The sequence below is a fragment of the Cloeon dipterum genome, chromosome 3 (genome assembly GCF_949628265.1).
Source record: "Cloeon dipterum chromosome 3, ieCloDipt1.1, whole genome shotgun sequence".
NCBI lineage: Eukaryota > Metazoa > Arthropoda > Insecta > Ephemeroptera > Baetidae > Cloeon > Cloeon dipterum.
In genome coordinates, this window is record NC_088788.1 from 14,139,645 (window position 1) to 14,153,889 (window position 14,245).

Sequence of the window (14,245 nt, forward strand, 5' to 3'; positions counted from 1 at the left end):
AGTGCTGCTTCCAAGGTTGGCAAAAGCTCTCAAAGAATGTCCGCCGCGCGCAGTAATTATGTCAACCACCGAATTTTCATAATTCAGCATGCGAGAGCACTCGCGCAATTAGCGCGCGGCATCGTTAGCCAGCCAAATTTTTGACGTTTTAGCTGCGACACCGTACTGTCGTTAAACCTTTCAAACCATTTTAATTTAAGTGCCGCGCGTCGCTGTTTAAGCGACCATTATTAAAATTAATGAAGGCGCGCAAAATATTTATGCGCAAAAGTAAGAAAGCATAAATTTTTTCGAGTGGCAGCCGGGGGTGATTAATTTCATTGAAACGCGCATGCGAATCTTGTCAGGGGGTAAATTTGGACACAGCTCCGTGTCTTCCGCGTCGTGAAAAATGTTGGCGCTATTCATCACTCTCACCACTACACACCAGTTTCGCTTTTATGAGACAAGCTGTGTAACATATTAACGCTCTCTTCACATTCCAAATATTTCCCACGTGGGAGTTTTCAATTTGATTGAGCTGAATATTTTTTTTTAAATTTTATGTTAGTTGTTTTATTTAAATTTATTTTTTTTACTTCCCACATTTCCATTAGAAATTTGTAAACGGCGGGCACTGTCTCTCTTCTGGAAATTTGTATTTTAGTTTGCAACGAGGAATTTTCTTGACCAATGAGAAACGTTGTTGGATAGATAACTCAATTTGAGAAGGTTTAAAATTCCACCATTTAAATATTTCCAAGCTTTGCGAATTTTAAAAAATCTGATTTATAATTGAAGCTTGCACTTTGTGAAATCTAATGAAAAGAAAACAATTTAAACTCAAACTAGCGAGTGCTGCAGCCCAAAATACCAATAATTTAAAACTGTTTCAAACCACTTTAAAATAATGCATGTAAAGTATATAATTAACAAACTGTCGAAAATAATTCAAAAATATCTAAACCAGAAATTGAAGGGAAAAAACATTTTCAGCTAGTTTAATTCCTTTTTAAAAAAGCTGTACAAATTTTTGACATACGCGTTTCTGCGTTAAATTGCTGTTTCAAAGCCAAACATAAAACAAATTTAATTTCCCGAAAATAGAGGGAGAAATGTAAAATCCTCGCATCGTTTTGTGGGCTGTGAATGTGCCGAAACACGTGTTCCTTCTCATTTCATTTCAACATTGGAATGGAAGAGACGGCGGAATCACGTTGGCGGAATGGAAGATCACTTTTTGATGACTCCACTCGGCGGAGGTCGAAGGTGGTGGTGCGCACAGGAAGCGTGATCACAAACCACGCCGTCACCACTAGGGAGCGAATTTCTATTTCTGGCGTTCAAAGTCGAGGCTATTTCCCCAGGAGACGGCCGCTTTCGCTTCTTGGTGCGCGCGAAACAACAAACTCTGCACCCCCGCACGGCGTTGCTTTTTGTCGCGGCAGCCAAAGCCTGAAAGTGTGTTGCCGAGTGATAAAATTGCACGCCGCCGAATCCCATTTTGCCCTGGCAGCGACTTTTCTTGTTTCCGCGCCACCGACTTGCTGCTGGAGCGTTCGCTTTTTGTCTGGCGCGCGGACAGCTGTCCCCTCTGCGGCGGCTATCGATTCGATACGCAGAACCGCAAATATTTTCGAAATTAAATTCCGGGGCCAGTGGGCAAAACAAACAAGCTCTCGGCATTTGTGTGCGCGCATGCAAGACGAGCGAGCGAGAGAGAGCATAAGAAGCGGTGCACACGGGTCTGCCGGCCGGCCTGACAAGTGGAAAGAGTGGTGTTTGTTGATGGGATTCGGTGACAGATGGTTTCATGAGACTGCTGCTATAATACCGGTCCCCGATGCATACGAGAGCGAGCGCCAAGCCGCGCTCTCTCGCCGCTTTCTCTCTTTTCCGATCGATAATCCACGCCCTGGTGCCACGGAGCGAGATAGAGCTGGAGAGAGGGATGCTGTCTGCCACCCTCGTGCCGAAACTGCATAATTCAGCGCCGGCACCACGCCCTCCGCCCGCCGAAAGCACAATTAGACGCCTTTAATTAAGCACCTGCGACAGTTTGCGATTTTTAATTAGCAACGCGTGCGAGATAAGTGCAGTAAATTTCGTCCTTTTTTAATTCGCACTGCGTTATCGCGAGCGAGAGAAAGTTTCTCTTTTGTGTTAGGCCCATTGGAGGACTTTTATCGGCTAAATTGCGGCTGACTGAGAGAGAGTGAGGCCTGAGTTTATTCAAAAGCGTCGTCGGCATATGCTGCTTACTCCGGGAAAATTAGATAAGGAATGGAGCATTAAAAGGGGCTCCCTTCTGGGATTATTCAAATTCGTCTCGTGGCGGAGTTTGCCGCTAATTGTGGCTGCGGCTTTAGTGCATTAAAAAGAGTCGTTAAAAGTGGATAAACTGCACTTCTTGATGGGCTCCCAAAATTCTTATTTTTACGGCTGCAACCAGCAACAACATTTATGTGGATTCTGCAATTCTCATTCAAAATAAAAGTAGGATTTTCTTCAGCTATTCTAGTGTTAAAATTACATTGCGAATGTAGAAATTTTCTGAGAACCCGATATAATTTTAGGCATTAGAGGAGATTTCGAGACTAATTATCCACACTAAAACCGGAAAATCGTGTTTGGATGCTTTAAAATAACTTGTTTAAGCTCCATGTATGGAGCAAAAAATATATAATAAAAAATACAACATTTCCAACAGTTATTTTCATATACAAAACGAACGTTCTAGATGAAAAGAAAAGTAGTCATAGGTAAACCAATGTTTTCTTATCATAGTTTTAAAAAACTGGAGCAAAAGCAATTTTTCACTGAACGGAAAATCAATATTTTTTTAGCAGATTCAAAAGGAAAATTGACGAGCAAATTTTGATAGCTCCGATGAGCGTTAAAAGTGGGCGTTTAAATTTCACTACAGATCTTAGGAAACAGTTCAAAGGCATCTTTTTAAAGAAAAAAGTTGTACAAAATAAAAGTGATAGAAAACCGTATAAATAGATTCAAAGTCCAGTCTTTCCCGTCCAAAATTCGCATTTATTCAAAGATGTCATTTCATACTTCATAAGGATGCGAGGTTAAAAGGCTATTTGCTCCACTTTCCAATCATTTCTGCAGCTGTCAGCGTCCTCCAGCGTAGGGCAATTCCTCCACTTCAATCAATGGAATTCCCATTACGTTCGATGTCGATCACACGGAGAGTTGTAAAACTAATCGAACTCTACTCCTCGGCAGGCCTGTCCTCATTATTTTCTCCTTGCGACCCCTGCGCAATCCTCGGCCAGGCAGTCAGTCAGACAGTGAGTCGCGCGGGCCCGCAGTTTTGAATTAAACGCTTTTTAAGAGTGCTAGCTGCCATAAAAATTCAACTCATCAGCGCTAAAAGCAGCGAGCGGCGCCGAGATCGATCATGCGCTCAGACTGTGAGCCAGAGAGAATCAATCGGCAGTCTCCCTTTCGCGCCGATTGCAAATTCAATCACGGACGAGCAGCCAAACAGAATTACCCGTTTCGGCACAAAAGGTCAAATGCAACAGCAGCTCTATTTGTTTGTCTGTCGCCGATGTCGCTGCCGCCGTCGCCGCCGCGTCTCTGCTCTCTCTTTCCGCTCGTCCATGTTTGCAGTTATGGCGAATTCGACTCTTGCTTTTCTTCCCGGCCCCGCTCGCTCGCTCGCTCTCTCGGGACGAATTGAACGCAGCCGGATCTAAATTGAGTGGCGCTTTACTTAACTCGGTGTTGCTTTTTGTTTCTCGAGGTGCTCCTGCATGAATAAAACATTCGCCCGAGAAGCCAGCCAGCCAGCCTGCCGGCACTCTCCCGGCAAAAATGACATTAGGCGCGCAGATGGATTCTTCTCTTCCTGCGCTGCAGCAGCTTTTCCCGATCGGCCGAGCCAAAAAAGCGGATTCGCCGGCGCAAGGTGAAACGGATAAATATGCCGTGCGAATAACTTTCCGTTCGTCGGCGAAACTTTTTGAAAATTAGACTTGCTGCTAACTTCTGAATACGTTATCATGCCATTCGATGCTGATTGAGTTGGCCAAGAGTACTGATTTTTCTCCGAGAAACTTTTCTGCCAATCTGGTAGTGAAATTGAGGCATCACGTGATGATACTGCTAAATATCCTCTGAAGAAATTCAAATTAAATTTATTCATGCTTCCTAGACTTGTTTAGATTGGGATACTTTCTTTCTGCAGTTTTTTTTCCCATCGGGAGTCATTTTTCAAGACGGCCCAGGAAACGAGCGATAAGGCAGGCCCATGAAAGTCAGGGGTGCTCGAATCAGAAAGAAGTGCCTTATTACGCGTCATTTCTTCCGCAAAGGGCGTGTGATGAACGCGCCGAATTTCCGTCGCCGCGCGAACACATCTGGCACCAAGGGGAAAAAAGACCGGCGCTCATGACAATTACAAATGGCTCGTTGTTCGTTTGAATTTAAAGCCAATTTGCCGTCGTTATTCCGTGTCGGGGAAAAAAATAAACAGAAGGACACCATTGTCACTCTGCATTTTTTCTCTTTTAATTACGAGTGTGGAGAGGACACACGCGTGGGCGGCTGTGTTTTACCTTTTTCGCGTCGCACGTGTTCTCATCTGCAATTCAGATCCGTTCATTGTTGGCCAGCCATGTTGAAGCGAGGAGGCGCGCGCGCCGTCGGAAAATAAATCAAGTGCCGCTTTTTATGGTGACTGCTTGTTTTGAAAGACTCTTCTTTGGCCCCGGCTTTTGGTCTTCTTCTTCTGCTGCTGCTCGCAGACAGAGTTATTACCCTCGGTGGCTTTGGCATCCATTGATTTGATTAATTAATTAGCTGCTTAAGCCAGCTGTGAGGCAAAGCCAACTGCGGAGTGCTTTGAGGTCACAATTAGCTCGTCTGCCAGTGCCAAACGCAAACACGCCGCGACTAGATTAAATCTGCAGCGGCTTCGGTTTTATATTTTTTGCACTTTCTGGAAACGTGTTCCTTGCTTTTTGGTATTAGTCGGGAAGATGACGAATGGCTAGTAAATCGCTCCAAGTTTGATATGCTGATTTACAGGTTATATGTCTATTTGACATCGTGGAAAAATTATATTTTTTAATCGACCCACCGAAAAATAATAAACAAGAAAAATTTGTAAAATCAAATTTGAAATATTTGGACATTTCTTTAAATTTACCAATCAACATGAAAATCCAGCTAGGTTTATAAAACGCAAACTCCTCTTGCGAAAAAAGAGACAATTCAAAATTATCATAGTGACGCAATCCACAAAATCCTATTTTTTGTTTCCGCCTCTGCAGCGACAAATTAAACAGTCATTATGCAGTCAGTTGCGGCTCTCGAGCCCGCCAGCAAGCACTCTCACACAATTCAGCTAAGGCAGCGCGCGCTTCGCAGGGCATTACTCGTCGAATCAATCATAGCAGCGACCGATAGATTTTCAGTCCACTCGACAGACAGACAGCTTATATTCTTTCGGCTTGTGTGATCCATTAGAGAGGAAAATAAAACCTGCCGTCAGTTATTGTTTTCGCGAAACAGACCGTCTTTGACTGCGTGGAAAATAGAAAAAAGCGACACAGACTTTCCGGCAAGCACACGCTTTTGGAGCCGGCCGGGGAGCTCGTGGTGTACGCCTAGCTAAATAATTTTAATTGGCTCGTCCTTTGTGCCATGTGTTTGTGTTATTTTATAGACAGGCCGCGAGCAGAGAGCATAGAAAACAATTCACCACGTATCTGATGTAGGTAGATATATGTACATAAGTGCTGAGGAAGCAGCCTAGCTCTCTCTGTCCGCCTCTCAGGTTGTGTTTTTGCCTGCACGCGCAACTTGTTGACGTTTGAGGCAAGTTTGTAATTCACTTTGATGGCATTGCGCGACTACGCAGAGCTGGAAATCTGCATGACTTGATCGAAACGCGTGTTCCGTTGTCGACATTTCAATTCGGCCCACGCCGAAACAACGGCAGCAGGTAGCCATGCCAAACAGGATTAAAGATAAAACAGGTGGCGAGTAGGTAGAAGCACAGATCGCCGATGAACCGAATTATCCGCGTGTTATTCAACCCACGTTAGATAAACAAACGGCCGGCTGAGTCAGGTGCAAAAAACCGCGTGTTCGCCGCCAGCAATGCGTGCGCGAAAATTTACGGCCGCGCACTTTTATTGCCGCGCGCTGATTAAAAAAGTTTCTTGCCGATTGAAATATGGCCGGCGGATTAATTAAACTACCTTCAGGGCGAAACTCGGCACTGAGTCGGAAAAACAAAGCAACGCGCCACCTCGTTCTCGTCTTCTTCTGGCCCTTTAAATATTTAATAGCGGCCCGAGGCTGTGCGCGTTACCTTCATTATGCTAACAACCAAGTTGAATACACCGGCAGCTTCTCTCATTTATCGAGCGCTGCAGCTCGGGTGTGCTCGAAAATTATTCCCGAAAATTGGCACCGACGTTATAGTGAGTGCCGCGAGACGAGGAAAATTAGAGTGATTGACGGAACCGCCAATTTGTCGGCTCCTCGCGCTGCCATTAGGAACCTGACCGAAATCTGAATTCATTTTGCAGCAACGCGTGTGCGGGGGCGGAGAGTAAGAAAAAAAGGACTCCCGGAATTTTGGCAACGTCAAAATTAGATTCCAATCACATCGGCTGTACAATGCGATTGATTTTTGCCGGGTTCCTTATTTTATTCATTCGAATAACTGATTTTAAGCAATTATGGAAGTGTTTGCCTTATCTTTAATGCAAATAAAGACACTATATTTATATTTTACTGTTATTTATTTTTCACTCCAAGAGAAATGGCGTGTCTTCTCGACTCGGGTTGCGCAATTAGAAAATAATAAAAATAGCCAATTAAACACTCGAGCGAGCACAATTTAATCTCCACTCTACAATTTCCTCGTGGAAAAACTGAATCTGCACTGCAAAGTCCCCTTTTTAAGTCTCGCCAACCGATTAATTACGAAAAGTAGTGCACCGTTTTCTCGAGCCACAGCCTTGCTTATCCCCCCGTTGGAAAAAAGCGCTGACTCGGGAGGAAATGAGTCGTTAGCGGATGGTACGATGGGATTTTTCTTTCTTATTTGCATAAATCTTTTAAGACGGCCGTACGATTTCTCTCTCTCTCTCTCTCTCTCTCTCTCTCTCCCTCTCTCTTCTCGACGGCCTCTCGCTCTTTGTTTTACCTTCTCTTGACCTTTTTCTTTCACAATATTCCTCTTTGTGTATCAAAGTAAACAAAGCGCGCAGCCCTCGACTCCTCCTCTGCAGCTCTCCTCTTTTCGTCTCCTCCCTTTATTTGCTCATTAGTGAGATTATTATTATTTGAAATCTTTCATTAGCATCACAATCAGCCGCATTCGAATTTGAATAAAGAAAAAAAGGCCGGCTCAGCAGGCCGCGAGTATTTAAATAATTGTTTGCTTTGAATGTTTATCAACCGACTATGGAGGGAGAAAAAAAAGCAAAGTTTTTCGGTGCCGGCGCAGGCGCTGCGGGGGTGAATTTTAAATTAATCCCGAGGAATGCAAATCTCTTCTCTCTCCGAACAAAAATTTCAATATAAATCCGAATTATAACAGGTCAGCGGATTCAAATTCGAGGCTTAAGAGCACAAAAAGTGATATTCGCTCGTAGAGTCGAGGTTGACACAAAAGCTGACGGCGGCGGTGCTCGAAAAGCGTCTTTCCTCGGGCCGTAATAATGTCGAGCCTGTCTCTCTCCGCTTATGTGTGCGCACCTTATATAAATTCCACATTCTTTTTGCATGAAATGATTTTTATTCGTGCGTAAACACTCCTCTTTTTCTACCCACCGCACCCGACATGATACCTGCTTGATAATTTTCTTACAAGAGATGCGCCGCCCGATATTCCTCTTCGTGTTTTTCTTTCTCCCTTTTCTTTCTTTTTATTCTTTCTCTCGAGCAAGCAGCCGACTACACCTTGAATAAAGGGAATTTGAGTCGAGTTTATGCTATAAAGAGCAGGGATAATGTGGAAAAGGTATATGGGGCTTTTTTGAGAGACGACGAGAGAAAAGTGCGCTCCCGGCATTGCTTATTTGTTGACTGCCGTTGAGTAAAAACGGAGTTTCCCTCAGGGTTCCAGCAACTCTAATATGCACTTGCACGAGCAACCCTTTCACCAGCTCCTTTGTGTCGACTCTGTAATGGGGATTTAAAGGCGTCGCCAGCTGTGTTTCCGTAGGAGAGAGAAAACATTGTGTCGTCGTTAGCAAGGTAATTATGGATTTTGTCCTCAAAGCCACAAAGATTATACGGGAATGTTTACAGATATTTGAAAGTAGGTTACATTTAGTTTGTACATCGTACAGCGGTTGATTTTTCTGTTTCTGAATTATACATTTTTCTTTAAAGATTTTAACGGGCGAGTTGGTTAAATTACTAAATAAATTAAATCTAGACCTATATGTGGGCCACTCGCTTCATGAAATGGCAGCCCGAAAATTCAAGAGTTCAAGGCAAAATGTCAGAAAAACAGAGGGACATCAAAGTTCACTCTCGCTTAATGAGACAAGTTCCAAAATAATTTGCGCGGCGCCGACTTTTCAAGCGCGACCCTTAATAAGCAGTCGTCGCGTGTTCTAGAAAGGAGAGCGGCGGCGGCGACGACGACAACGACACAAAAAATCAGGGCGCGGAAAAGAGCCTCATTTGCAGGGAAAGCGGAAACGCACGTCATAACACAAGAGCGGGGCAAAAAGCATGCTCGGCAGGCGGGAGGGTGGGTGGCGCAATAAGATTTTTTACTCGCGCGCAATATCAAAGGGCGCGAGATAAAAGATGCAGGCACGAATAAAAAACGAGGCTCTCATTAAAAATACATTAGCCTGCCTCCACTCGAAAGGAAAAAAAGAGGAGACTGGAGAGTGTATGAACGTGTATGCATGTGAGTGAGTGAGCGAGCGAGCTCGGGCCCTTGGGCGCCTTCTTACATAATAATTACAGCATTCAGCGAGTGCTCAGCAGGCCGTTCGCCTCCCCTCGAGTCACCACCACCCAGCGACGGACCGCATTGTTGATATGCTCGTGGCTCACGTGCAGTCCGCCGCCGATTCTGGCCAACTGCTCGAAAACGGGTTAATTAGCGGCGAAGGCGGCGGAGAGCAAGCGATCTTTTGCAAAATGCATCGGCACGAGTGGATTGTCAAGTCAGCTGCGCCTCTTCTCAACTCGATCTTATCTCCTCTGATTGCCGATTTAATTAGATTCTTCACTGGAGAACTTTTCAGTTTGCCTCGATTGGTATTCAGCAGGGGCGGAAAATCGAATTGCAATCAGTCGAAAATACACACAAGTGATTAATGCTTTTTCAAGAGCAGGATTTCGAAACCGCTGAAGCTTCGAAGAATCTAATTTAAGAGGACGGTGCCTCTGCTGATTGTGAATAACTCTGGAGAAAAAAAACAATCATTCGTTTTTGGTTGAAAAAATATTTTTCCTTCCTTTCAATGGATAAAAGAGGTTGTGGATAAGGACAAACTCATTTGGTTTTAATGTGTTTTCGATCACGATATAATGGTAAACAACAAATCTTGATTGGAAATTGGAACAACAAATTTAAGTACTCGAAACTTGTAAGTCACCTATGTTAGGAAGGTGCAGAGCCGCATCAATTATGAGAGGAATTTTCAGGCAGCTCATTACTTAAATGCCGAGTTAAATTTCCTTTCTGCGATGAATTATAAGAAAACACCTGTTTAAACAGCCTAACTTTAATGTTATTTGGAAGATTCGAAAAGTTTTCCTGAGCGGCGAACAAACCCAAACATTTCCTCCCTCCCTGCGCCGTTTTCGCGCACAGTCAGACACAATCAATCAATTAAAAGGCACTTCTTGCGTCGTTTGGAACCGGCGGCAGCGGCGGCGGAGTATACATAATATACTCGGCTCGTTAGAAATAACAATAACGTGCAGTTCGCAAGACGCAAACTTTTGTGAAAGCGAGCTGGTACACTCACTCCATTGTTCCATGGCTCCGCAGACGGCCACAAATTTCAATTCAGCCAAACCACAGCGCGCGCGCCGGGCGGAAATAAAATAAGGGCGGGCGCCCTCGGCGAGCCACGTCATAATAAAGCCATTCGAGCCCCAACTCGCTCTTTTTATGCGTCGGCCGAGATTTAGCGCCCGTCGACGACTACTAACTCGATTCCCAATTTTAATGACGACGCAGAATAACTCCTTGCTGTGTGTGCGGCCGGTCGGCCGGCCAAATTGCTGCGCACAAAGAGTGAGAGAGGAGGCGTTTTGAATACACGACGTCGAGGCATACATAATCGAGCCACATTAAACGCAGCTGCCCTGATCGGGGGTTGGACGGCGCTTTTTCACATTGCGATGATGCTGCGCCAGACTGATAAATGAAGCCCGACCGCCCTGCGGCTCAACACCGACGCCCTGGCCACCGTGAATGCGAGCTGATGTTCAAAATCTGGTTTCTTTCTGCCCCAATCTATCTCGACATCCAACATTTCAAAGTACGTGAAATTTAAAATTAAAAATGTTGCTCTAAAAAAATGGATTTTCAAGAGGATAAAAATTAAACTATTTTGGTCAGAATAAGAGTAAGTGGTGGTCTGTTTCTTTTTTGTTCTGCAAATAGCACTCTTAAAACTGTTCTTGTCCGAGGTTGTTTTTTAAGAATTAAAATTGTTGCATCGAATAGAATTGATGCATTCAAAATTTTTACAATTATTGAAATATGCAATCTGAGCCTCCATTGTTAAATTCAGTGGAAACATCTGTTGGATCGCTTTAATTTAAATATAAATCCCGTTTTCAACGCGGAATAAAAATTCAGTCACAATCGCTTATTGATCAGAGAAAGGCAGGTGCCATCTGGGAGGCCGAATCTGTTCCCTTATTGTTTGTCCAAAGCCAATTAAAGTCTCGTCTTGCTGCAAAGAGACGATTTTCCCCCCTGATAAGAGAAGAAATGCGGAGAGCGTGTGCCGCCTCCCATTCTCTTGCAAGAGTCGTCAGGCTTCGATCGTCTTTAGCAATATTATTGTCTGACAAAAAGGCCGCACGTACTCTATTCTCTGCGCGTTTTCATTATCCCGAAATAACTTCCTTTCTGTGCGCGTTTTTAATTTCCAGCAGCTGAAGAGAAAGAAGGAAGGAAAGAAAGAAAGCCGCATTTTTCCCCGAGGCTAGAGAGTGGCGAAATAAATCGAAAGAGCTGAGCAAACATTATTTCGGGCGCGTTAAGACGTAATTGAATGCACAGCCAGGCACTGAGCGAGCAGCATCAAAAAAGCGGGATTACGCCGCGCGCGCGACGCTGATTTAATTAAAAACGGGGCCGATTTGGCGTGTACACTCGTATATTAGGCTGCGCCAGATCGGCCATCTTTCATTATTTATGGCGCGAGACAACCTCTCCGCGGGGTTCACTGCTCGCAAATATCAACACCGAGGGGTACGGACTGTCGCATGTCGCATTAAATGATTAATTTCGCGGATGAGGTGGCGCGCAAAACGATTATGGTTACATTTTGCAACTCGCGCCACCGCAAATTGCTTATATTAATTAAAATTTTTAATGGTGTTTTCGGTGGCTGTAATTAGTTCGTTTTCCGAGTTTCCCGCAAAATTAATTTGCACTTTTTTAACAATATTTTCGAAATGAGTAAAAAGGGCTGTAGAGAAAATTTTAACCCTTGGGATATCCTCGAACCTTTCCATTGCATACTCACGCTACCACGACTCTCGACAGTTGCTGGTAATCCATTAACACTCACCTGAAACAAAGAAAAAGCCACAATAAATTGTTTGCAATCGAGGTGAAATTAAAAGGGCAGCCCGTGGCTGCGCGTCACGGATTATTTTATTATTAAACGCGACACGGGCGGCTCATATTGCAGCAGCGGCGGGACATCCTCCGGCAGCGGGATGATTTGCGAGCAACCGAATAAATTAGGACGACCGGTGAATAAATAAACAAATACAGGAGCATACACCGCTGGCTGCAGAGAGGCAAAAATACTCCGGTCACGTTTCCCACTACTTTTCTCTCGTTTAATAAAAAAATAACAGACCGGGTGGTGCGGCTACAGGGGCGCAGACACGGAAATAAATAAATAAACGACGAGTTCATCCCCGCGCGGGCCAGTTTCATTTCCAGTCCTAATTTAATTTGCTCGCCAGAGGAGTTGGTTCGCTCGCTCGTCCGCCCAGTCGGTTATTTATGTAGTTATATGTAGCGTACACGCACACTGGGTAATTGAGATTGGCACATCTTGAATTTGCATGCCCTTGACAGTTTGGGGTCAGTCGCTCTCTTGTCGGCGCGTGCACGGCCATTAGAGGCGAAAGCGGCGGGCGCTCTTGCTACTTGCGGTTTCATCCCTCCCGAACGTCGTGGCAAATAACTCGAGAACCGGCCTCTATGTTTGCAGAGCCGCCTCTGAGGGTCCTCCGAGTTATTAGGCAGCCGCTGTCGGCGTATTTTCCTTCGTTCGGCAGCCACTTTTTGCTGAGCCTCGACTTGACATGCAAGTCTGGACACGAGCTGCCAAATGAATACGAAGGAAGAGCCATTGCATGTTTATTCGTCCTGACAGAAAGTCTGTTGCAATTTCGCGCAGACTATTTTACTTTGATGCCTCGGGTTTCAATTAATTTTAGAAGGGATCTAAATGGCGTTGACAGTTTAACATATTCAATATATTATATATTTTGGTCTGGCACCTTTACTCAAAGTGTTCTTTTCATCTAGTTTTTTGTTAGTCTCGGTGGCTTGATAAATAAATAAAAACTTTTCTTAGTTGCTTCATATTTTAAATTTAAATTTAATCTGGCCTCTAATCTAGCAGAATTTTGAGTTTGAAATTTAATAAATATGCAGATTAACAAGTTTTAATCCAACTTGAATTAAAAAATTCGAAAGAAGCGTCTGGTACCTGCTCACGAGGCTCCATTTTTCATGCTTCTAATCCAGCCAAATCCATCAAGAACGTAATTACATTTTTGCAGTGACGCGCCAGCAGGCAAACGCCTTCTTTTTTCCTCCCTCGCCAAGAAGACGGCGGCGTCGGCGTTGTTGTAATGTTTGCGCAGCGCAGAATCAATTATAAAGAGTCCGGCTGATTATTGTGTGCTCGAGGCGGCTGCGGGTGACAGCAAACTAGAGGCCTTTTTGCGCTATTTTTCTTTATTATAAACAAACGCTGCGGAACCTGCAGAGCAGAGCTCTCTGGAGCCGATTGTGTGTTAAATTGCACCGCTCGAATTTCATTTGCGAGGGCCGCAGGCCGATGTATAAATAATGGCCGTTTGCTCAAATGATTGCCGCGCAATCCATACAAAACGGGCGTCATTTGATCTGGACACAAAAACATTAATCATTTTATCGTTAGGTGCTGTATCAGTTTCAACTGCACGTGATGGACGAAAACACCTAGCCTTTGATGTCAAAGCAAAAAAATTAGAGTGCAGGCCTGTTTTATATGCTTTGGAGCCGTTCCATGACCTGATGCAGGCTGTGCCATGAAAAAGAGAAAAATCTGAACATTTTCCACAGGACATTAATGCCAAACAAGAGACTTGGCACTGTCTCTGTTATTATTTTAAAAAACTGCACAAAATTTGATCCTCTTTGTCCGGTGGCCGCGGAGAAAACAAAAAAGCGAGGGCTTCTTCACTCCCTTTTTTCTCTCTATATAGCACAAAGGGATTTCGAGAGCTTCTTGAACAAGATTTAATTCCTCCGCACTGACGTCATAATAAATTCAATGGCACGTACACCACTATATACACTCTGACACACTTGATGCAGTGCTCTCTGGCTGGGTCGGTCGGTCGCTTTTATAGTGTGCGTGTAGCAGAAGAAGCCCGGCCATTTTATAAATGTACATTATTGTGGCGCCGGATATTTTATAGACGCCTATTCTGGCGGCGCCTCTTCTGCCAGCGGGCGCATGCACCATTCCGCCAGTCGCCCCCCGTCCTCCAAACTCCAGAGGGGCTGCTCGGATGCTGCTGCTGCGTTACAATTCCGCCGCTTATTTATGGAACGACGCAAACAATGCGCGCGCGAAAATGCACAAACACACAGCCCCGGCCGTAATTAATGGTGTTATAATAACCGCCGGGCGCAAATTCCACGCGTGTATGTCTGCGAAAAAGTTGGTTCGCCTTACGACTGGGCGGCGGGTGGGCAATAACTCGGTCGTCATAACATGCTCGTGTCCCACTTTCGGGCCAGACGAGCGGCAGACGTCGCGAGACCTTGCGTTTTCAT

General features: G+C 44.6%; 1 protein-coding gene across 12 annotated transcripts in view; it reads right to left on the reverse strand.

Moving 5' to 3' along the window:
- shep (alan shepard) overlaps positions 1 to 14,245 on the reverse strand; it is a 162,669-nt gene that overhangs the window by 13,194 nt on the left and 135,230 nt on the right. For 10 of the 12 annotated variants that reach the window (XM_065482450.1, XM_065482452.1, XM_065482449.1 and 7 more), the window contains one exon: positions 11,700 to 11,744. The exons of the other annotated variants lie outside the window; for them this stretch is intronic. In XM_065482450.1, the coding sequence (XP_065338522.1) occupies positions 11,700 to 11,744 (45 nt within the window). The remainder of the gene's footprint in view (positions 1 to 11,699; positions 11,745 to 14,245) is intronic. 12 annotated transcript variants of the gene reach the window in all.